This window comes from Clupea harengus, chromosome 11 (genome assembly GCF_900700415.2).
Source record: "Clupea harengus chromosome 11, Ch_v2.0.2, whole genome shotgun sequence".
NCBI lineage: Eukaryota > Metazoa > Chordata > Actinopteri > Clupeiformes > Clupeidae > Clupea > Clupea harengus.
The window spans coordinates 17,202,124-17,225,342 of record NC_045162.1 but is presented as its reverse complement, the minus strand read 5'-3'; the positions used below and the strand labels follow the sequence as shown (position 1 = coordinate 17,225,342).

Sequence of the window (23,219 nt, the reverse complement as noted above, 5' to 3'; positions counted from 1 at the left end):
AAATCTTCAGCAGAGCGCATAAGTGATTGCTCTGAACACTCACTGCATGTGATGCCAACCCACAGAGCGAAAGACAGACAGAAATGACTGCATGACCTTTGGATTAGTGCATATGCACAAATAAACACACTCCCCAAAAACCTCTAGGAAAAATCATCTCCATGGTAGCAGAGCTATTGTCTTGGTTGCTATGGCGACATAACAGGATGATGGTGTCCACTGCAGCGGCGACTGAAGGATTGTACCTGGCTGCATAGTGAGGTTGTCTGTGTCTGTATCTGTGTAGATGTCTGTGCGCGCGTGCATGTATGTGCCTTTGTGTTTGTCCTTGCTGTCTGTCTGTGTGAGAGTGTTTGATTTGTTTGTCTATGTTTGTGGTATGGATAGTGTCAGTCAAATCAGAGACTTGGTGATAGGCTGGGAAAAGACTGTTCGTTCAGAGCCCAGTCAGGCACGCTGCTATATGGGGATAGTTTCAGACTGCAAAATATCCTGGTGGAGAACACTGAAATGGTGTGATCACATTCTACAAAACAAAAACTCTAACATTAATACTAAAACAAACAAAGTAGGGATAGCCCTATGACTTGGAAAAGTGGGAATACCGATCCCAATACTGGCTCGAAGGCTCAAAGTGTAATAACATTTTATGTAACAGGGGCAATTCTGTTCTTTATTTCTGGTTTCTTTCTGGTTTATTAAACAGAGATTGTGCATTTTAATAAACATAAAAGTAAATGCACCAGAGAGGCTCTTTTACATCTGCCGTCTTTTACATCTGGGTCGATGTTAAGCAGTAATCCAGTTTCTATCTGCCACCGTCATATCTGTTAGAGGCAAAACGTTCAAACTGCTTATATCATGGCCTCTTGAAACACCCCTGTTGTTTTAAGAGGAATCAAACAACGGCAGGCTTTCTGTGATGATGATGTGAATGTAGCACGCAGCTACATTCTGGAATAGTTTGAGGACTATGGGTGAAGTTTCTTTTTCCGTTTTTGAACACAAACATGCACACATCACAGCAGACATAAACACACACACACACACACACTCACACACAACCTCGAGGCTCTGTCTCCTCAGATGGGCCCAGGGAAGACGGCCAGGAATTCCTCAGACACACATACACAGAGATACGGCCGTACTCCGCACTGCATAGACAGGGGGTTGGCATAATTGGCTGAGTTTATAGGCCGGCTTCTCTGGCAGCATGATGTGTGCGCTGGCCCAGAGTTAATTAAATGGCTCTGGTTAATCTGCACTGCAGTCGCTCCTCCCCACAGAAACAAGATCATGGGCGAGCAGGGACGAGAGCCGCCGCAGAGACAGACAAACTTTTACAGCCTCTGGGCCACTGATGGGGCATGAGCACAGCTCAGCTGTCCACAGAGCGCCCCCCCCCCCCCCCCCAAGCCCTCATGATTGCTGCCCCTCCCCCCCCCCCCCCCAAAATGAAAATGAGGGCTAACTGCGAGAGTGGGTCTCTAATCTCATTGCAAATTCCTGCTGAAGACTGTGCGTGTGTGTGCTTTTGTAAATGGGTGGATGTTGTGTGTGTGTGTGTGTGTGTGTGAGTGTGTGTGTGCTTTTGTAAATGGGTGTATGTGTGGGTGTGTGTGTGTGTGTGTGCTTTTGTAAATGGGTGTACGTGTGTGTGTGTGTGTGTATGTGTGTGTGCTTTTGTAAATGGGTGTATGTGTGGGTGTGTGTGTGTGTGTGTGTGTGTGCTTTTGTAAATGGGTGTATGTGTGGGTGGGTGGATGGATATGGGATGCTGAAAATCAGCATAAAGATTAACACCCCAAGACAGAGAAGTATTTGTGCTAAGCGTTTGAGCATCACACGCACTCATAATGCCATGATTATGGCTTTGAACAACAACAACAAAGCCTAGGTAATATGGGTAATAGGTTAGAACAAAATGCCTCACACCACTCCTCCAAGGAGTAAATAAGGGGCCGGTGAGTGCAAGGCAATGGGGACTGCGGAAATTAACCCGGTCCAGCAGGTGTCCAGGCAGGCAGGATATTTCACCTCCAGTTCAGCCTTGGCCGGATGTTTGATTGTGAGTTGAGATGACTGTAGGCACCGAGCACTTGGCTGTCATGTCAAGCAGGATGACTGAGGCCCTGCTCTGAGGCCGTGGCCTTCTGCAGGCAGCGCGCCCCTTCTCCAGCCATCACCAGTCATTAGAAAGGCGCCACTGTGACCTTGGAAAACGGTCGGATTCGGAGTGGCGTCCACTAAACACCAAACCCTCGCTTGGCAAGTCCTAGCAATTTAACCCCTTGCGCGCCTCTGAAGACTACTCAGTGTGTTGGCATCCTACAGTACAGATTCTATTTCCACCCTGGTAAAACAACACAACACAACACAACACGTGTGGAGGCTGAGACTGCATCTCAACAGAGATCACTGCAGTCTCTCTCTCTCTCTCTCTCTCTCTCTCTCTCTCTCTTTCTCTCTCCCTCCCTCTCTCTCTTTCATGTGCTCTCCAGGTGCTGCAGACAAACTGTGCACAGAAAGGGATGGGGAGAGTGTTAGTGTGTATGTGTGTGTGTGTGTATTTTACAGAGCAGGAGCCAGGGAGAGAGAGAGCAAGAGAGACATAGAAAGAGAGAGAGAGACATAGAAAGAGAGAGGGGGGGGAGTAGGAGACCAGAGGGACTGAATGAATGTACACACTAAAGAAGAGAAGGTCTGGGATTGAAGTATGGAGGATCCATTTCTCTCGCCTTTTTGTTATTCTGAGGCAGTAGGTAGAGAGGCACAGACAGACGGCTCTGCCGGACGGACAATTTGTGCGAAGGCAAGTGGCTGTTGCAGGAATAATTAGCAGTGCAACCAGGGCACTCTCAGAGGCTTTCTCCTTCCCGCCCTCCCCGCCCCCACTCTTCAGGAGCGGAAGAGGAGGAGCCCTCAGTCCTTGCTCTCCCCTCCTCTCTTTTCCTGGCAACGAGTGAGGGGAATGAAATCGCCACAATATGCTTCCCGCAAGGCACATAAACCACAAACTGTGACACTCACCCAATCGCATGCCATCTGCCCAGGTAGGGCAGCACGCACAAGGGGAGAGGGCTGGCAGCATCCAGGTCTAGAGTACATGTCTCACACATACACAGACATGCACACACACACACACACACACACATATGAATGCTTCACACATACACACACACATATGAATGCTTCACACACACATACACACACACACACACACACACACACACACACACACACACACACACACACACACACACACACACACACACATATGAATGCTTCACACACACACACGCACATACACACACACATATGAATGCTTCACACACACACATACACACACACATACATACACACACACACACACACATATGAATGCTTCACACACACACACGCACATACACAGACACATAAATGGTTTACACACACACACACACACACAGACCCCTATGGGAGGCCTAGAGCAGCTTAGCATCATGATGCTGGGAGTAAGGACAGCTGTAGCCCCAGAGTGCCGATCCAGTCAGGCTGGCAAAAGCCCTAGCAAACAACAGCAAGCCATCCACCAAGCAGCCAGAAGTTCACTGGACTGAGCTACATAAAAACACAAACATCTCTGGGCAAACACTGGTTTGTGTTTGTGTGTGTGTGTGTGTGTGTGTGTGTGTGTTTGTGTGTGTATGTGTGTTTCTGTGAGGTTTTCTGAGTGTTTTCTTTCCTTTTCCACACCATTATGCAGGTACATGTTTACTTTTTTCAGACTGAAGCAATTGCTGGGGTGCTCTTAAGTGCTGGCTTTGATCCAGTGCAACCGCTACAAAAGCTCAAATGGGGAAAAAAAAACTATTGCTTGTTTCCGCAGGGGAGGGGCTTTATGCTTACATTCAACCCTAACCTAAATTCCCATTTCCTTGGCTCGGTGTCCTGTATGTGGGCCAAGCAGCACAAAGGCACTGTTACGGAGTCTTCTATAGCTTTAAGAAGGGCCTTCACTGGCCAGGCTGTTTCCAGGGCAACTAGTGAACAAACCGCTTCTGAGGCAGTTTCCAGTCTAATAATAACTAATCGCAATGAATGAAAATGCGACACAAAGGCTAGGTCTTTTACCTCCCTCCGAATCAAACTGGACATATTTGACAATATAAACTGAAACACCCTCCCTAATGTTGCGTTTGTAATTATTTTAAGACGGGGGTGTTCAGAGAATTGGACGATAGAGAAAGAGAGAGAGAGAGAGAGAGAGGATGGTACCTATAGGTTAGTCTAGTGCACGGCTTTCTGCTTGATATTGCAAAAGATGGAAATAGTGAAACTGCTTTCACATAGACCAGCAGCGCCACAGGAAATACATTCCCAAACATTTATTTTAAAGAAGCAGACCACATGCTGTCAGCATATTGATTTCAACAATATATTTACCAATACTCTTCCTATGCAACTAGCAGCCTGAAATTCTAATATCAGATTGTTTTATTTTCACCACACAATTCATTTCGTCATCTTCCCCACTTAACGTTTACACGAATGACGAGTGGCAACGTCTATCATCCAGCCTGTGTATACACATTGAAAGAAATGAACGCTGCATGTTCGATATTTCTTGGAAGTAAAATAAAAACAACAATATCCCTCTCGCGTATGAGATTCAAAGATGCCTGTTTTTTTTCAATCAAATTGCAAGCTTCTCGGTATGGCATTGGTAGGGAGGGAGGGAACGTGCCTTGGGAAGGATCTGTTGATACGGAATGACAATGACGCTTATGTTGCAAAAGCGCTAGCTTGATTCACACAAGAGAGCAAACATGTCCTCTCAGAGACACCCAAACACAAAATAGCCCAAAGAAGGTGGCAGACTTACCATATCGGGATTAAGCCGTGCTAAAATGGCGAAGGTGGACAGTCTGTCACACACGCATTTGGTACGGAACGAGTTGACAGGCACGGCTCTGCAGCTTCGGGTCGACCAGGAGCCGAGCAGTGAAGAGCTGCGGAGAGAGAAGGATGCGGTGAACGGAAAAGGGAGAAAGCGCGGTAAAATCCCCGATGTTAAATCGGCTATTTTTCTTAATCCGTTTTACACTCTCCGCTGCATGCGAGCTGAAACACGAGAAATCAGACACACGAAAAAATGGGGATGTTCGGACGAGCTGATGCGGCGTGCACCTCGGGCTTTTACACAGCCAGGTTACAATACAACTGAATAGAGCAAAATGCACCAAAAATGGAGATGGAGTTATAATAATAATAATAATAATAAAAAGAAAAACAATAATAATAATAATAATGAAAATAATAATAACAATAATAATAATCAATAGTCATAGTGATAATTGTCTAATTATAGGCAATCAGAAAATCATAAATGTGTAGAACTTAGTGATACCAAAAACACAATAATAAGACACACATGTTGTAATGTAATACCTTTTTTTTTAGAAAACATCAGCAGACCTGACTAATAATTGTTTCATCAAGACTGAATAAAAAGGAAATCTAGTGTTTTTGTTCAGCTTTGTACACTGGAGATATATATGGTCGTCTCTCTTAAAACAGCTCCTAAATCACTCTGTCCTTAAGTGCCACTCTCTTAGTTGTGTAAGCAGGTGAGTGGGCTAACAGGTAAACAGAAGACAGATGTACAGCTCTCATAAACTAGCACATAAAAGCCCTTAGGCCCAGGGAAACGCTGTAAAACGTGACTCAACTTCCAGAGTAGGAGACTGGCTATATTCTCCATTGTCACCCCAGAGAACCTATATTCCTGGGGAAGAAACGGCCTGCTGTTCACAAAGCATTTACTGAGATATGACCTCCTGCTTCTTTCTTTGCAAACTTTTAAAGATGCAGTCTGTGATCCGGTTTTGTGAAAGGTTGTTGATATTTGAGCTCAACAGCCAACCATATTACACCCCTCCCTTCCGTGCTCCTTAAGCACCGTGTTGATTGGCTGATATTGTTTACGGCTTGGTCCGAGCCACTAAGTCCCAGAATACAAGAGTTGTTTTTTTTTTAGCGCAAACACTAAACAGACAGCTAGATGACCGAGAGAAGAATTTGCTGAATTTGACAAAAAGTTTGTGGGATTAGACTTATGGACAGTGCCTTTAACTGTGCCTTTAAATTGGCTAGTGTGCTTGTATGTGTGTGTGTACTCAAAGAACCATGGCTCTCTCTGAATATTCTGTCAAAGTGATGTGGTAAATAAGCACTGGCAAAAATCTGTGTTAACGAGTAGGCCTACAGATCCATTACATTATGACATGAAATTGCCGAACCACAAACAAACGTCATGTTGTCTCCACAGAAGAAAGACACACCAATATACACCATGTAGACAAACATCAAAATCTGCAAATATCCTGCCTCATAAATCTGTCCTGCAATTCACAAAAAATAAAAAAAATCCTGTATCGCCTTACAATCTTTTTATCGTCATGTCTAAAACTGTCCTTATCATGCCTGAGCTGTTATAGCGTCAGGTACAAGACCAACTCCTGGCAGCTGAAAAGAGAAACACACTCACCCCTCCTCTCGCCTCCACACAGCACTGACATAGAATGGTGTTGGCTCACCAGGTTACCCATAGTGCACTGGGGCACGGTGGCAGTACAGACCAAGGCTACCCACAGTGCACTGTTGCGCCGCAGTGCCAAGCGCAGGGTTACTCACAGTGCAGTAGACTCACAGTGTGCCTCAGGCCACGGGGAGAGGAATGGGAGTGAGCGCAATCGGTGCTTGTAGCCCTGGAGGGGTCGCTTCCTGCAGAGCTAGCGTTAGCACATCATCCTCACCCAAATCCAATAGAGAAGCCACCGCACAGTCTCTACGGCGGATGATACGATTAGGCCCCTATTCGGTCTCACAAACATACAGACAGGCTCGCCACTGTGTAATTGGATCATTTGTGTGCTGGTCCGGCAGCCCAGAGTGTGAGAACACTGAGGCTAGGAGAGTGAGCCAAGGCCACGTGGGATCAGGGGAAACCCCAGCAAACCGGCATGCTAAATATGGGGGGAAAAACTACCTGGAAATGTGCAAAGACACATGACTTATGCAGAGTGTAAGCCATTTTGTGGGTTTGTTAGGCGACGTAAAAGGGTTCAGTAGGAGTGTATCTGATGTAGGAGGAGGATGAGTGGCTGTTGTTGCTGCTCTCGCTGATACCAACAGATTGCTGAGTGAGAATGCCTCAGGGACAATTCACACACACACACACACACACACACACACACACACACACACACACACACACACACACACATACACAAACCTCAGTTGTTATCACGTCGACACTCTCTGACAAGGACGCCTCCTAAGATTCCAATTTCTCCCCCAAATATTAACTCATTAATCATATCTGCTGTCCAAGATGGATTTTAATTTTGCTTAGAACATGCTCACCACTCCCCTTTATCCCCTCCCATCCGTGTACAGCTAAATTACATTTCTATGTCCTCACCCAATCTCTCTCTTTCTCTCTCTCTCTCTCTCTCTCTCTCTCTCTCGCTCTCTTTCTCTCTCTCTCTCCTGCCTGTCATTAGATCTAACTCTTTCTTTTGACTTTCCAACAACTCCTTTCTTGCTGTCCTCCTCTTTGTCTTCCTTTCTTCCGTTCTCCCTCCCTCCCTCCCCTTGTCTTTGCTTCTCGTTGAACTTCTCTGTTCCCGGTAAGCGCCGAGCATTTGGCTGTGTTGTGTTTTTTTTGACTGAGAGAAGCGTATGCATCCATCTAAATGCAAATGTCCCACCTACACTCCAATGAGTAATAGGCACAAGATGGTCTGCAGTCTCTCTTACTCCCCCACTGAATCCCACTGTTTCTCTTTGCGTGTGAGTTTGAAACGTAAAGGTCAGAGAGGTCCCGACGAGAGACAGGCTTGGGGCAGAGACTCACGGCATGTACAGTCTGAAGCGTGACTGTGCAGCGAGCCTACATGGTTCTAAATGGTCCCACCACTCACCTTCTCTTCTCTTCCATTCTGTTTTTGTTTTGTTTCCTTACCCGTTTGGTCTCCCTCTTCCTCTACATCTGTTTGTTTTTAACCCCTGTACCCACCATCCCCAGTCATCACGCTTTCCCTCCCCTGTTTAGACATATGGTGTGATGACAGCCAAGGATCTCCATGTTTCTCATGTGTTGTATAATCTGTGAATGTTTATGTGTGTGATATTTTTGAGAGACAAAAGGGAGAGAGAGAGAGAGAGAGAGAGAAAGAGAGAGCGGTGAACGAAGTTCATAATTTCCCACTCACTCCATCAGCGTCAAAGCTAGCACTCGCATCAGCGTCACTGTCTTCCATACACACACACACACACACCACCTCCCATTGCAGCCTGTCAGCTTGAGCTTCATCAAGATAAACACCTTCTCGAGCCGCACACTTTCCACAGGAGCTGCCTTTGCAAAACACCACCCAGTCAAGGCCTGGTGTGAAGGGTTGAAATGAATGCCTAAATATGACTCCACACACACTGAAAGACTAAGAGAAGACTCCAGCCTTACCTGTCACTCTCATCCCAGGCAATACAAGTCTGGTTGATGGTGCTCTGTGGGAGAACAAAGCACAGACATGAGTTTAGGGTCTCAGACCTCAGACCTGCCTCCTTCTCCTGCTGTCACCTGATGCAATGTGAAGATGTGAAAATACATACAGTACATATATAGTACATATATATATATAAACATATACAATATTACATAAGATACAAAAATACATCCAATGGTTTGAATATAAATATGAATGGGCAGTCCAAGACATAGCAGGCGGTGTCACCGCTGTCTACCTTCATGTCTTTAGTGAATTTCAAAATTCAAAATGCAGAGACATCATTAAGAGCGAATATATGAGGAGGATGATGGTTTGAGGTGGATGTAGTTTTAAACAAATGGTAATCACATTTATATTATTATTATAATGTTTTATATATCAACCGCCTATGCAGCTTATTTTCTTTCTTGTTTTTGTATTTAGTCAGTTTTGTATTTCCTATGAGAAACAATCATTCACCACAAACAATAATGTAGCTGTTCACAAGGCATGTCAATTATGTGGTTGTTCACCCTGTAGCAAGTGATCACCATTTCTTTTGAAAGAATGCGAGTCACAAGCCTTATATATAATTGTAGATGCCTTTGGGGTTGCTGGTTGCTATGTGAGGAAAGCTACTCGTGTTCTTTGGGTACATTCACTCACATTGTAGAGGTGTGAGAACTCAATCTCAACAGGTGTCGACAAGGGACCTGGCGTGGGCTTGATTGTCACGGAAACCACCTTGGAGTTCAGCACGGTGCTGTTTCTGCACACAGGAAAGGCCAAACATGTAGATCTCAACAAGCACGTTAAACACGTCAGCTCCGTCACTCTCCCCTGCACCTCCGTCACGCCAGCGGATCACAGGAGTGAATCTGAGCTAATCCCGTCTTCACCGCCCCCCCCCCGCCACAACTTATCACACAGGCGTGGATGTGAGAGAACAGGAAAGAGAGAGAGATGGAGAGAGAGAGAGAAAGAGAAGAGAAAAGCAGTCTGTTCAGAGCGATTCAGAGAGATGTTTTTCTAAGCGATGTATGTGGGAAGGCCATGCCATGCGGCTTTCAAACACACATTTTCAGTGCACGTATGGTAGTGCCCTCATGCTCTGCGGCAGCTGCAGAAATAAACTTGGGTCATTCCATGCAAATAGTATGGAATACATTTACTTTACATGCATGACATAGTGTACTGTGTTCATGCATTATTTATCCCAAAAAGTCAGAGAGTTTAGAGTCACTCTACTGGGAACAAAGCAAGCCAATTTAATGGTAAATAGAATGAGGCCCTCACGTGGGAACAGATGTGAGGATGGTACTGGGAGGAAAGAAAGGGTGAGGAGAGATAGATGATGGAAATATAGAACAGAAAGAAGTGTCTAGAAGTGCGAGAGAGATAGACGGAGAGAGAGAGAGAGCGAGAGAGATAAAGTGAAAAAAGATGGATTGAGCGAAATAAAAAAATTGCTTCTCACCTCTGAAGGGATAGAATGCTTCCCAGATTTCTGTACAGAACGATTCCAGTCACAAATGTTGAAGTGTCATCTACATGGGATCAACACACACCAAAACCAATGAAAAGCCACACAACACACCAACAGAAACACACACATTGTTCATTTTTTTTTACAAATAAACAGGACAAACCTTGCTTCTTTATTGGCAGGGAGAATGCAGCACATTGTCTTAACAAGCCGCTTTGTGCATTTGTTTGTTGCTTGTTTGTGCATTTGTTTTTTGCTTGTTTGGGTGTTTGTTTGTTTTGTCTGTTTGTTGGTCTAGCTTTCTTTCATCCTGCCTCACCCCCCGCCCGTCTGTGTGTGTGTTTGGATTTTAAGTGTGTTTGATTATATCTTATTATATCTGTCTGTGTCTGAGTCTGTGTGAGTGTATGTGTTTTTTTTTGTGTGCATGTGTGTGTGTGTGCGTGTGTGTGCGTGTAGGTGTGTGTGTGCGTGTGTGTGTGTGTGTGTGTGTGTGTGTGTATGTATGATGCACATGTGGGTGTCCAGAGTTTGTCTGGCTTAAGGTGAGTAAGAAAATGCAGGTCACTCTGTCTCCCTCTCTCCCTCCACTGGCTCACAGTAGTGCTGCCCTACATACCCAACCATCTATAAACACTAAACACATACTTAGACACACACACACAACACTCACACGTACACACACTCACACTCACACACTCACACGCAAACACACAAAGAAAAACTCACACACGTACACACATAAACACATACACAAATACAAAGCCACAAATAGAATATGCTCCTCTCTCGTACACAGAAACCTGCAGTCTCCGTGTCTCTAACACACACATGCACACTCACACACGTACACACACACGCACACACACACACACACACACAAACACAAAGGCAGAGACAAATGGTTGCAAAATCATCTGTTTCCATAGCAGCCTGAATTGGCTCAAGGCCTAGCGAGAAATATGAGCGGAACTCAAAGAGATTAACACGGAGGACTCCAGGAGCCATCAAAAGTTAAAACTGCAGGACTGTCAAAGGAAGACAAGGGTCAATGCCTCAGGCAAAAAAACTGAAACAAAGTCTTTCTCTTACGCGCTTACTTACACACACACACACACACACACACACACACACACACACACACACACACACTTGCATGTAGGCATATACAAAATGTCCCATCTGCTTTCCCATCAACACATAGATACTCACATGCAGATATGCATACACACACACACAGACACACACACACACATTCAAACTGTCTGGCTTACGCTCTGTGATTGCAGGAGAGAGTGCCAAGCTGTGTAGGCAGCGGCTGACGCTCTGGGCCTTCAGCTGCGCTCCCATGGGCACTGAGGGGGAACCGTGTGTGTGTGTGCCTGTGTGTGTGTGCGCGCATGTGTGTGTGTGTATGTGTGTGTGTGTGTGTGCGCGCGCATGTGTGTGTGTGTGTGTGTGTGTGCATCTGAGCTGCTCCCTGGGGCTAGCTATGCCTCTGCCTGTCTGTCGATACAAACGGTCAGAACCATTGGGATGGAAAAGGACAGAGGCTTCAGGGGATGTTTAAAAGGGAACACATAACACACGTGTGTGTGTGTGTGTGTGTGTGTGTGTGTGTGTGTGTGTGTGTGTGTGTGTGTGTGTATGTGTGTGAGGTAAAGAGAGCGCCCATTTGAATGTTTCTGTGCTAATGTTTGCTAGGCTGAACTGGTATGTCTGTCTGATCCCTTATGTTGTTTGAGAATGTTCCGGACTGTTCCAGAATGTCTATCAGGGCAATTTGACCGTCATGGAAACCAGGGCCCCACAGGGAGGGTGAGAAGCTCAGTAATTGTGCCTGATTGGCTCATGTCGAGCCCTGATTAAGACGCTAGCGGCGGAAGGAAGGCCAACCCCCGTGGCTGAGAATGCACAGCCTGCCAAACGCTTCCACAGACAGACAGACAGACAAACAGACAGACAGACAGACAGACAGACAGACAGACAGACAGACAGACGGACGGAGTGAGACGAGCAGTCAGTCTCCTCAGTGCCAGAGCATCATACTGCATGGAGAAACTTTTGGCTGAGGGTCCTGTGGGTAATTTTCCCAGGAGGCATTTTTTTCTGCAACACTGCGGTGCCAAACCACCAGAGTGGACACGAAGGGGAGAGTGGCGCTGGTAATAGATTTTTGGCAATAACAAATAACGATCAATCCAACGGGATGGATTCTGACAACGTTTTGCCTGTCAGTGTTGCCCATTCTTCCAAAGACCGTTTGGATGACTCTTTGGTGTGATGGACACATGGTGGTATCAAAACATTCTCACATTTATTCTGCTTTTTCTAAACTATGGCATGTAGCAAATCATAATCTCAGTGTCCATTATCATTCATCTCATCAGTGCAACTTCCTTCACTGGGCTTTGCATGGCAAAGAAGTCTGCATGGAGAGGCATGTGTCCAGGGTTCAGACATGCCTCATAATGTTTGGACTCGCTAGAGACACACAGGACAGGAGAGGTGGGAGGATTTGGAACGAATGCAACAGGGAGCGATTTCAATGTCAAGGTGAAAGGGATGCAAATATCCCAGCATATGAAAATGTGTTGCCTAGCAACATATAAAAAAAAATACCCCTTGCTGAACTTGGGTAGAGTGAGTGGTAATGATGCTATGCAGTAGCAGTTGTACTCATATCTTCATCAGCAGTGTATAACACATTTATAACACAAAGCCTCATGCCACTGTGGTATGGACATCAGATTGCACAGGAGGTCTTTAAAAGCTATGGACAAGCTCTTGTTCTGCTTGCTCTAAAGGAAGCTCTGTGATTGGACGGAGCGGCCTCACCTGGCTTGCCGGTGGCCAGGACGTCTTTGGGGACGGTGACACGGTCATCGGTGCTACGCGTCCACTCCACCATGCCTCTCCAGCCCTTCATGGGGAAGGTGATGTCAGCGGCCCCTGTCACCGGCCGCTTGTGGATGCTCAACACTGAGGAGGAGGAAGAAGATGAGGATGAAGAGGGGGATGAGGAGGAAGAGAAGACTAAGGATGACGACCCTAGTTCCACACATGACAGAGGTCCATCCAGATCTCACAGTCACTGTGGGCTGCAAGACTGCACATTTGAGATCAAGGCTGAGATAGAGGAGTTTTTCTGAACAGTACCATGGTAACCACATGCCAGTCTGTTATCAGCTCCTGGGTGCTGAGGAAACTTCTCAGTGAGCTCTATTTTAGGGATGGTATCATTTTATCAAACTCTATCAGAGATAGCAGCCTTCCTTCAAAGCCTCCTTGGAGACAATTCTATCTCATCGACTGGAAATCCTCTGTCAGTGCCTTTAGAGTCTGTCCAATCATTCTCTCTGAATCACTCTTCATCTTTCTCCAGCTCCCTCAACTCCCTCATGGTGTGTGTGTGTGTGTGTGTGTGTGTGGTGTGTGTGTGTGTGTGTGTGTTTGTGTGTGTGTGTGTGTGTGTGTGTCTGTGTGTGTGTGTTTGTGTGTGTGTGTGTGTGTGTTTGTGTGTGTGTATGTTTGTGTGTGTGTGTGTGTGTGTGTGTGTGTGTGTGTGTGTCTGTGTGTGTGTGTGTGTGTGTGTGTGTGCGTGTTTGTGTGTGTGTTTGTGTGTGTGTATGTTTGTGTGTGTGTGTGTGTGTGTGTGTGTGTGTGTGTGTGTGTGTGTGTGTGTGTCTGTGACAGAGCAAGAGAGTGAGACATTGTGTGTGTGTGTGTGTGTGTGTGTGTGTCTGTGAGAGAGCAAGAGAGAGACAAAGTGTAGTGTGTGTGTCTGAGAGAGAGAGAGAGAGAGAGAGAGTATGTGTGTCTCTGTGTGAGAGAGAGAGTGAGAGACAGTGTGTGTGTGTGTGTGTGTGTGTGTGTGTGTGTGTGTGTGTGTATAAAAGATATTCCTATGCACACAGTAGCCAACACATAGTATTTTGTGTTCATGCTGTGTGTGTGTGTGTGTGTGTGTCTGTGTCTGTGAGTATGCTGTGCGGGTGTGTGCATGTGAGTGTGTTTCTTCCACGACAGGCTGGCAGGCAGGGTGTGGGTGGATAAGAGAGAAAGAGAGACAAAAGGAGTGTGTGTGTGTGTGTGTGTGTGTGTGTGTGTGTGTGTGTGTGTGTGTGTCTGTAAGAGAGTGAGAGAGAGTGTTTAGGAGCTTGTGTGATAAAAACAGGTTGTGCTCCCAGTTTCCTCTGTCATTCATATCCAAAGACCCTGAAAACACCTGGACACTTTCACAGGACTTCAAACAGCACCCGACTGACATCTCTTAAAAGCCTCTTGGCACTGTGATCACAGCAGAGAGAGAGAGAGAGAGAGAGAGAGAGAGAGAGAGAGAGTGAAGAAGAGAGGAGAGACAGAGTCAGGAGTAGCCTCAGTACTCTCTGGTTTAGTTACTCCCACAGTCTCAGCACTTAAAGGCTTTTAGGAAAATGTTTATGGGTTCCAGCCTTGTCGCCTTGAACCTTGATATCACCCTGCTGTAACACCATCTCTTTGGTACATTCACTAGAGCCAGAGATCAGAGAAGAAGGAGTCGAAATAATGGAGTGGCATACTTACACTAACGTACCGTGGTCATCTGAAAAGTTCACATGGTGCAAAACTGACCTCCATGTTCTTTAGAACAGGACTCGTCAAGAGAAAGTAGCACAAAGTAAAAATGTTTCTTTTCAATAAAGAACGAGGAGGTTCAATAAATAGTGATTAACCCTACTTTCATCAAAGATCAACCTTTCTAGATTTCAAGAACACAGCCTGTGACCAGTGAGTATAGGAGGAGAGAAAGACGAAGATGAAGAATGTACCCAGGTTGTCTGTGACCTCGTATGTGTCCTGGAAGTCCTTCATTCTGAAGCTGATGACATCCACAAAGTCGTCCACCAGCCGGAAAAGCTCTTTGATGTTTGGCCCAAGCTATGAGCGAGAAATAGAGAAAGAAGGAGAGATAGATAGATGAATGTTCGCCTGTCTGCAAATGTGTGTGATTTGTGTAGGATTCTTCGGTTTTGACATCCTAGGCTGATACTGCACACACACACACACACACACACACACACACACACACACACACACACACACACACACACACACACACACACAGAGTGTGGAGAATGACCACTTACCAGCTGTGCTTCCTCCCATTTGTCTCTGTTCTCCTCCATTAGCAGGTTACTCACTGACTGGACAAAGTTCTATCAGAGAGAGACAGATAGAAACATGTATTGTGGCAGAGAGAGAAAAAGAGAAGAAAAAAAAGAAAGTAACAGAAAACAGAAAGAAAGCAAGAAAGAAAGAAAGAAAGAAAGAAAGAGAGTGAAAGAAAGGGAGAAAGAGAGAAATTGGAGAAGACACAGACCAATCTCCCAGGTTCACTGAAATCTCACTGTGCCCGTGAGAAGGGCAGCCTACCCTCATGTCCAGGTTGCTGGGGCTATACTGGACTCTCCTAAAGATCTCAGTCATGTTCTTCAGCACGTCCACGATGGCCAGCAGGTCGCCACTGTAGCTTGTCCCATCGCTGGACGTCACTTTCAGCTTGGTCATAACTTCGGAGACTCCATCCCCCACAAGTCCCCTCTGTGCTTTGGACAGGTGTTCACGAGTCTGTGGAATCAAAAGTTACAAAGAAAGAGAACCTTTATAGATCCGGGCCATTAACCCACGCAACAGGGACTCCAGGGCCTCCAGGGATGATGGACTTGGATGAAAAGCAAGCTCTTTATGACACATTGTGTTTCTGAACATCTCATCTCATCTCATCTCGTCTCGTCTCTCCTTATCTCATCTCATCTCATCTTGACTGTATTGATCTATTGTGTTGAGTGCACTGGTGAATGTGATTGAGTTGTCAGTCTCACAAGACCGCATGGGTTGTATCTCTCAAGCATTGCTATATGTACACTTTTTCCACCATGGTGTAAAGGTAGAAGGAGTGTTTGCTTTAAGGGCTCTGAATAATTTGCTTTGTAGATTATGTGAGTGCCCTTATCTCCCAGATCAAGTGTCTGCAAATCTGATCTCTTCAAAGAGGTGGCCTTTCCTTTGACACCACCTCACTGTTATCTACTGTGACAGTAATGTGCTACACAGTACCTCGTGTTTTTCCTTAATTGATTTTCTTGTGTATCGTGCTCCAGTACAAGTTGAGTACATTTGGAGCCGCTTCAAAGCTTGCTCTCTCTCTGTCTGTCTGTCTGTCTCACTGTATGTCTGTTGGTCTGTCTCTCTGTATGTCTCTCTCAGCCAAATGTGTACTCAGGGACCCAGGACCTTCTGTTGCCATTTGTCAAGGCTGTGTCTGTGTGTATGTGTATGTGTGTGTGTGTGTGTGTGTGTGTGTCTGTGTGTGTGTGTGTGGGCGGATGGGATTCAGAGTGCTCACCAGCGACTGGATGCTGCGGTAGTCGTTGGATACGCACTTCATGTAGGTGGGGTTCTCCCAGAAGGCGTTCCCCTCATCATCCAGCGTGCACCGTCGAAGGATCAACCCTGAAGCGGCAAACACAGACACACACACACACACACACACACAGCCATACATACACACACAGACACACATACACACACACAGACACACATACACACACACACACACACAGACACACAGACACACAGACACAGACACAGACACACACACACACACACACACACACACACACAGCCATACATACACCCACAGACACACATACACACACAGACACACAGACACAGAGACACCCAGTCTGAGCAGCAGCCACCACAGAGACTGTCCCTATCTCATCTGCTGTGGCAATTATTTTAGCTCCCTGTTTTGGCAAAACTCTTTCCTTTGTGTCTTTTCCTATTCACAGCAGGCAGGCTGCGATAGAAAGAGTGAGTTTTCTCTCACAGTTTGAATCACTTATACAGTCACAGCAGGCATGGAAACTTTTACTCTCCGTCTATTTTAAACTCAAATCGGGCTTGTTTTATTCACCAAATTAAAATGAGTTTGTACAGGTCATAGGGACCACTAACAAAGGTGTCTGTATCACTATTAAAGGGTTAATTTTACTTATCAAAAAGATGGAGTTGCAAGTCTACAAAAAACACTGAAAAACCAGTTGTACGGATCAGTCTGGACAATAATTCATCTCATTAATTCATCATTCAATATATTTGTGTCAATTTGCGTGTGTAAATCTATGTTGATATTTAGGTAAATAAGTGAACGGTAAACAATTGTGTTTATATTTAGGTAAATACGTTTATAGTAAACAACTGTGTTTGTATATACATAAATTAGTGTACGGTAACAACTGTGCTTGTATTTAGGTAAATAAGTTTACGGTAACAACAGTGTTTGTATATACATAAATGAGTGTACCGTAACAACTGTGTTTGTATTTAGCTAAATAAGTGTACGGTAAACAAATGTGTTTGTATTTAGGTAAATGAGTGCATGGTAAACAACTGTGTTTCTACACACAGTATGTAGGAATTTCTGCCTTTTTGGTGTGGGTGGGCATTAATGTACTGTACTGTATATATGTACATACAGGACGTGTGTGTGTGTGTGTGTGTGTGTGTGTGTGTGTGTGTGTGTGTGTGTGTGTGTTGTTTGTGTGTATTCATCGATGTGAGCGTTACCGTTAGTGTTGTGTGTGTGTGTGCGTTGTTTGTGTGTACTCATAGATGTGAGCGTTACCGTTAGCATTGTGTGTGTATGTGCGTTGTTTGTGTGTATTCATCGATGTGAGCGTTACCGTTAGCGTTGGGGGGGCAGCGCATCGCCGCCGTGTCCCCTGACACCGTCCTCTTCCACACAACGTTGGAGAAATTCTCCTCGTCACAAATCTCATGGGGCTCTTTGGTAGAGAAGAGAGCCGTCACAGATGCAGCCAGTCCAGAAACACATGAGCACACACACCACACACACACACACACACACACACACACACACACACACACACACACACACCACATCGGCTGGGCAGACCAAGAGCCAATGAAGCAGACAATGTGCCGACTGCACACAAATGGACAAGCAGCTGAGTTTTATTGAGTTATTTTTCTCCTCAAAATGAATTTGCTTGCAGACCCAATATTGGGCCAGATGTTGCATGCTAAAAAAGCAGAATTTTTCGTGAACCCTTTGAAATTGTGTATGGTGGATTTAAATACCATTAAACATATAATACAGTAATATGAAGTACAAGGATGTGTTAGACGTGTGTATTAAAGGCTTATAGCATAACAAACCCACTGCATTACCCACAGTATCTACAACAGTATCAACAATCTGACACCACCAATGACTGCACATAAATACATTTGTCATGAGTATTTTAAGGTGAATAACCACACAGCACATTTACAGGTTGACAATTTGGCTAGATAGATAGATAGATAGAAAGAGAGATAGATAGATGGATAGATAGATAGATAGATAGATAGATAGATAGATAGATAGATAGATAGATAGATAGATAGATAGATGAATAGATGGCTGAATGGACAGATGGACAGACGGAGGTGTGTGACTGGAGCAGAGTCTCACCTGGGCACCTCTTCTCGTGGCAGCGCTGCACCTCCTCGCGGTCTCCTGGGCACTGCTTCCCCCTGAAGAAGGGCCCCTTGCAAACGCGCTGCCTCTTCTGGCTGCCGCCACCACACGTCTTGGTGCAGGGGTCCCAGGAGCTCCAGAGCTGCCACACGCCGTCGATGGGGCACTCGCCCTGGTTGCACTCCTGGCCCTCCAGCCACTCGCCGCGGCACTCCGATCCTCCGTACGAGGGCCCGCTGCACTCGCGGATGCGCTGCTTGGTGCCGTTGGAGCAGGTGACCGAGCACAAGCTCCAGCTGGACCACTCGTTCCACACCCCGTCCACTGGGGGAGGAGGGGGGCAGAGGGGCAATTGGAACATCAGCAGGAGGGTAAAACTAGCCTGTCTCACGATGGCCTTCAACCAGCTTATGTAGGAGAGAACAATCAAGTGCTTTCTGCCTCACAAAATAGCAAAATATGACATGAAAGTCAAGCGAGGAGAGAATGTGTACGAGAGACAGCAAAGAAAAACACACACACAAAGAGATGGATGTTTTTTTTTAGGCTGAAACCCCATTCAGAGCTTCTTCTGGAGGCTTTTTTTGTGCTAAAACTACTCATCTACAGGGGGATATTACAGGCTTTTAAGTGAAATGAGCAGAGTGGAGAGAAGTCTCACAAAAATCCATAATGTCAAAAATCTGCCGTCTTGCATTAAACAAATAGGTCTGCTGAGCTATGACTTTTGTCTGTGTGCAGACACCAAGACATTCATATCTATAAACAGAATGGTCTTGTGCTCCGACTGGAAGAGGGAAACACATTTTCACGTTGTAACAAAATACCTACCCACTTAACACATTCATTTAGCTGAGATCAAAGGTCAAATCCTGCTCCAGGACGACCTCTTGGAAAACAGACAGAGCAGAATCTGTGTATGAAGTGGTTTTAAAGAACAGATACTGAAGTGGTTTTAGAGAACAGACAGAACAGAATGTGTTTCTGAAGTGGTTTTAGAGAACAGGTAGAACTGAGCGTGTGTCTGAAGAGGTTTTAGAGAATAGAAAGAAAACAGAATGTGTGTCTGAAGTGGTTTTAGAGAACAGGAGAAACCGAATGTGTGTCTGAAAGGGTTTTAGAGAACAGGAGAAACCGAATGTGTGTCTGAAGTGGTTTTAGAGAACAGACAGAACAGAATGTGTGTCTGAAGTGGTTTTAGAGAACAGACAGAACAGAATGTGTTTCTGAAGTGGTTTTAGAGAACAGGTAGAACTGAGCGTGTGTCTGAAGAGGTTTTAGAGAACAGACAGAACAGAATGTGTGTCTGAAGGGGTTTTAGAGAACAGGCTGAAGAGGTTTTAGAGAACAGACAGAACAGATTGAGTGTCTGATGTGGTTTTAGAGAACAGGTAGAACTGAGCGTGTGTCTGAAGAGGTTTTAGAGAATAGAAAGAAAACAGAATGTGTGTCTGAAGTGGTTTTAGAGAACAGGAGAAACCGATTGTGTGTCTGAAGGGGTTTTAGAGAACAGACAGAACAGAATGTGTGTCTGAAGGGGTTTTAGAGAACAGGAGAAACCGATTGTGTGTCTGAAGGGGTTTTAGAGAACAGACAGAACAGATTGTGTGTCTGAAGTGGTTTACTGGCAAGTGTCTCCAGTCTTTCTTTCCTATCTTTGGCCAGAGTGACGACTGCCGTGCCAAACAATTCTACCATAGTCACATCTCATTCTCCCCTGGGGTCAGTCTATTTTGGTGGCGTTTGTGGAGGCCAGCAGGAGTCACAAATTAATCAAGTTAGCCATTTTTATCCCTGAATATTCACTGTCAGTTAATGCCACCCTGCATTTACAGTTTAGCAGCTTTTTTGAAGCTCTAACTAATAGAAATGAATGTCATCAAACACAATCTTGGTGTCTGGTGTTCTTCTTCAGCAGTTCCTTTAGCGCAATGTGTATTCATAGTTTTACCACATGTACTGTATGTTTTACCATAAGTTTCACCATAAGGAAATGATAATATTTTAATTCACGCAACATGTTTCAACATTGACAAATACTTGTTATCTGTCCTAAGATAGATGGTGATTGCTTCTCATACTTCTGTTGCAAAAAGGCTATCCAATGTAGAGAAACAGAACACAAATAAGAAAAGGCATATGGAAAATCGTGAAATGTACAGTATGTGTTCAGCAGGACTAAATTGCACGTTAAAAAGCTTATTTCAGTACCCTATCTACCTCAAGAAACCACAGAGAGTGGCCAAACACCTGCTTAATGGTGAATGACAGAGATAGCCCTGTTGCATTTTAAGCCAGTGTGACAGCACCAGTGAGTGTACGCAGTGGGACTTGGGCAGGGAGCACACATCCATCACGTCGCTAGAACACTGATTTTCCAAGCTGTCAAGTCGGCACAGAAGAATGCCTCTTCCCCAGAAGAAAGCGTCAGTGACTGACAGAGACCAAAAAAAAAGAAACTATCGTGCCTCTCTTTTGTGGTCATTCTTTTCTTTTCTGAAGGAAAGCTAGATTTTCCCTCTCACACCCCCAAAAGCTCCTGTCTGACAGTACCGACCCAACTCAAGTATTAAAATCTAATTTCTTATATTTAACTAATCCCTTTATTTCAGTTTTCAACCATGAAAAACTCAATGTGTCACCACAGCACCATAGATCCACACAGAGCCTCGTGTGGCTTGATAGAGCTGCTAAGGTTCTCTGGTGTGAGGTGTTTGTGTGTGGGTGGTCACCTGGGCAGACGGCGATGTTGCAGAACTTCTTCTGCTTCTCGGGCCCCGTGCACGGCTCCCCGCCAAACTGCGGCGGCTTGCAGGTCCTGGTGCGCTCCCTCTCGCCCCGACCGCACGTGGACGAGCACAAGCTCCACGGCGACCACTCCTCCCACACACCGTTCACTGCAATCAGAGCAGCTAGGATATGATTTATAGAGAGAAAGGGACAGGCCGCCCACATGACACACAAACAGACAGACACACACACACACACAAACAGATACATATAAAACACACAGACATTTTCCAATTACACTTTCTTGGACAAAGCACAACACTCACATCTACACATCTGGACAGACATCTACACCAATACCCACATGCAGATTACATCCTATGGTATGAGTTTTCGCACAGTGAGGTGTGCAGTAAAACATCTGTGTGAATGTTTATGTGATGGAGATGTTGAGCCTCGATCTGCAGATCCAGGCACTGGGACCCCCCCATCTCAAAGTGACGGGGGAAAAAAGGCCCTTCATGGTTCCCTGTAGAAACTGAGTGAATCTGTGCTGCATAGTCTGGGTGCACACCCTCTGAGCATGCTCAAAAGGCCACTCCGGGCGCCTTCCCAGCATGCCATGGGAGAACTTGCATCCAGCGGGGGGAACGTGACGCTGCCACTGATTGGTCTTTCACTTGTCCCCTTTGCGGAAACTCCACTGCCCTGTGGCCAAGGTTCCCCATGGGGGCCTGTGTCTGAGGCCTCTGGGCTAGTCTAGAGGAGAGCTCCACGAGGGGGCCTGTGTCTGAGGCCTCTGGGCTAGTCCAGGGGAGAGCTCCACGAGGGGGCCTGGGGGTGATGGGAGGCTGGGTGGCTGGGTGCAAGTAGGAGGTGGGGGAGACCAAGCCTGGTGGTAGGAGGAGGAGGTGGTGGGCAAGTAGACATTGGGCTTTTAGAGGTGATGGTGGTAAGGGGCTGGCTTCTGTCGGGGGCGTAGAATGGCGTGGCATGGAGTGGCAAGGCGGAGCAGGCCAGGGCAGGGAGGAGGGCTGGGGTCAGCAGAGGGGCTGGAGGTGAGCTGGGCTTACCTGGACACACGGAGGTGTTGTTGCAAGGCCTCTGTTCACGCAGCGGGCCGCTGCACTGTGTGCTGTAGGAGGACGACACGCAGAAGCGCGTGCGGCTCTGCCAGCCCTCGCCGCATGTGGCCGAGCACACGCTCCACGCAGACCACTCCTCGCCCGACGCCGAGTCCGCTGACGGCAGCACGGGAGGGAGGGAGGAGCACAGCGAAGGAGGAAGGAGGAGGAGAGGAGAGGAGAGGAGAGGAAGGACAAGGGCCCAGACTAATTAGCATGCAGGAACAGCTGGCTACTCTAAAAGAAGGGGAGAGAGAAAGGAGGGGGGGGGGGGGTAGAGGGAGGGAGGGGTCGGCTCTGCTGGGGCACTTTGGGAAGGTCGAGGGACTGATGCCATATCTGGAGCATTGACTTCCCACTGAAGTGAATGCATTGAATCTTAGATATGTCAGTCAGTATCTCTAGGCTGGTTCTTCTGTAGCTAGAAGAGTGGTTGTTGACTAAGGCCAGCCAGATTCAGACGGGATTGGGCAGGGTAGTCATAACTGTCCAGTTGGAAGACAACTAGACAATCAGGACTTTGCGCCTGTCTACAACTGTGGCGGCTGTAATTTTGGAGATGGGCAGTGGGGGAGATCAAGAACAAGTGGCCCAGGAAAAAATAAAATGTTCCTCACTCTGCATAAGAACACAGATCAGAAAACTACTGTGTGCGTTTTTGGAAGTTGGAATAACCATTTGGAGCAGCTAAACACATCAGTTGGGATTTTTTTTGTTTGTTAAAGGAACCATGATGGCTATGATTAATGGAAACAAAAGTTCAACCTAAGAAGCATGTCAGCATCCAACACTGTAACTCATTCAGTGGCATTCAC

The 23,219-nt window shown here is 46.1% G+C and overlaps 1 protein-coding gene across 6 annotated transcripts in view; it reads right to left on the bottom strand.

Moving 5' to 3' along the window:
• Positions 1-23,219, bottom strand: part of adgrb1a (adhesion G protein-coupled receptor B1a) — an 85,783-nt gene that overhangs the window by 18,868 nt on the left and 43,696 nt on the right. For 5 of the 6 annotated variants that reach the window (XM_031575790.2, XM_042709101.1, XM_042709103.1 and 2 more), the window contains 12 exons: positions 21,283-21,462; positions 18,545-18,874; positions 17,751-17,852; positions 16,409-16,515; positions 15,436-15,630; positions 15,150-15,218; positions 14,832-14,940; positions 12,859-13,002; positions 10,012-10,081; positions 9,201-9,303; positions 8,510-8,553; positions 4,865-4,991 (listed from right to left, as the gene is read on the bottom strand). In XM_031575790.2, coding sequence (XP_031431650.1) covers positions 4,865-4,991; positions 8,510-8,553; positions 9,201-9,303; positions 10,012-10,081; positions 12,859-13,002; positions 14,832-14,940; positions 15,150-15,218; positions 15,436-15,630; positions 16,409-16,515; positions 17,751-17,852; positions 18,545-18,874; positions 21,283-21,462 — 1,580 coding nt within the window. The remainder of the gene's footprint in view (positions 1-4,864; positions 4,992-8,509; positions 8,554-9,200; positions 9,304-10,011; positions 10,082-12,858; positions 13,003-14,831; positions 14,941-15,149; positions 15,219-15,435; positions 15,631-16,408; positions 16,516-17,750; positions 17,853-18,544; positions 18,875-21,282; positions 21,463-23,219) is intronic. The other variant, XM_031575793.2, reaches the window with a different exon arrangement.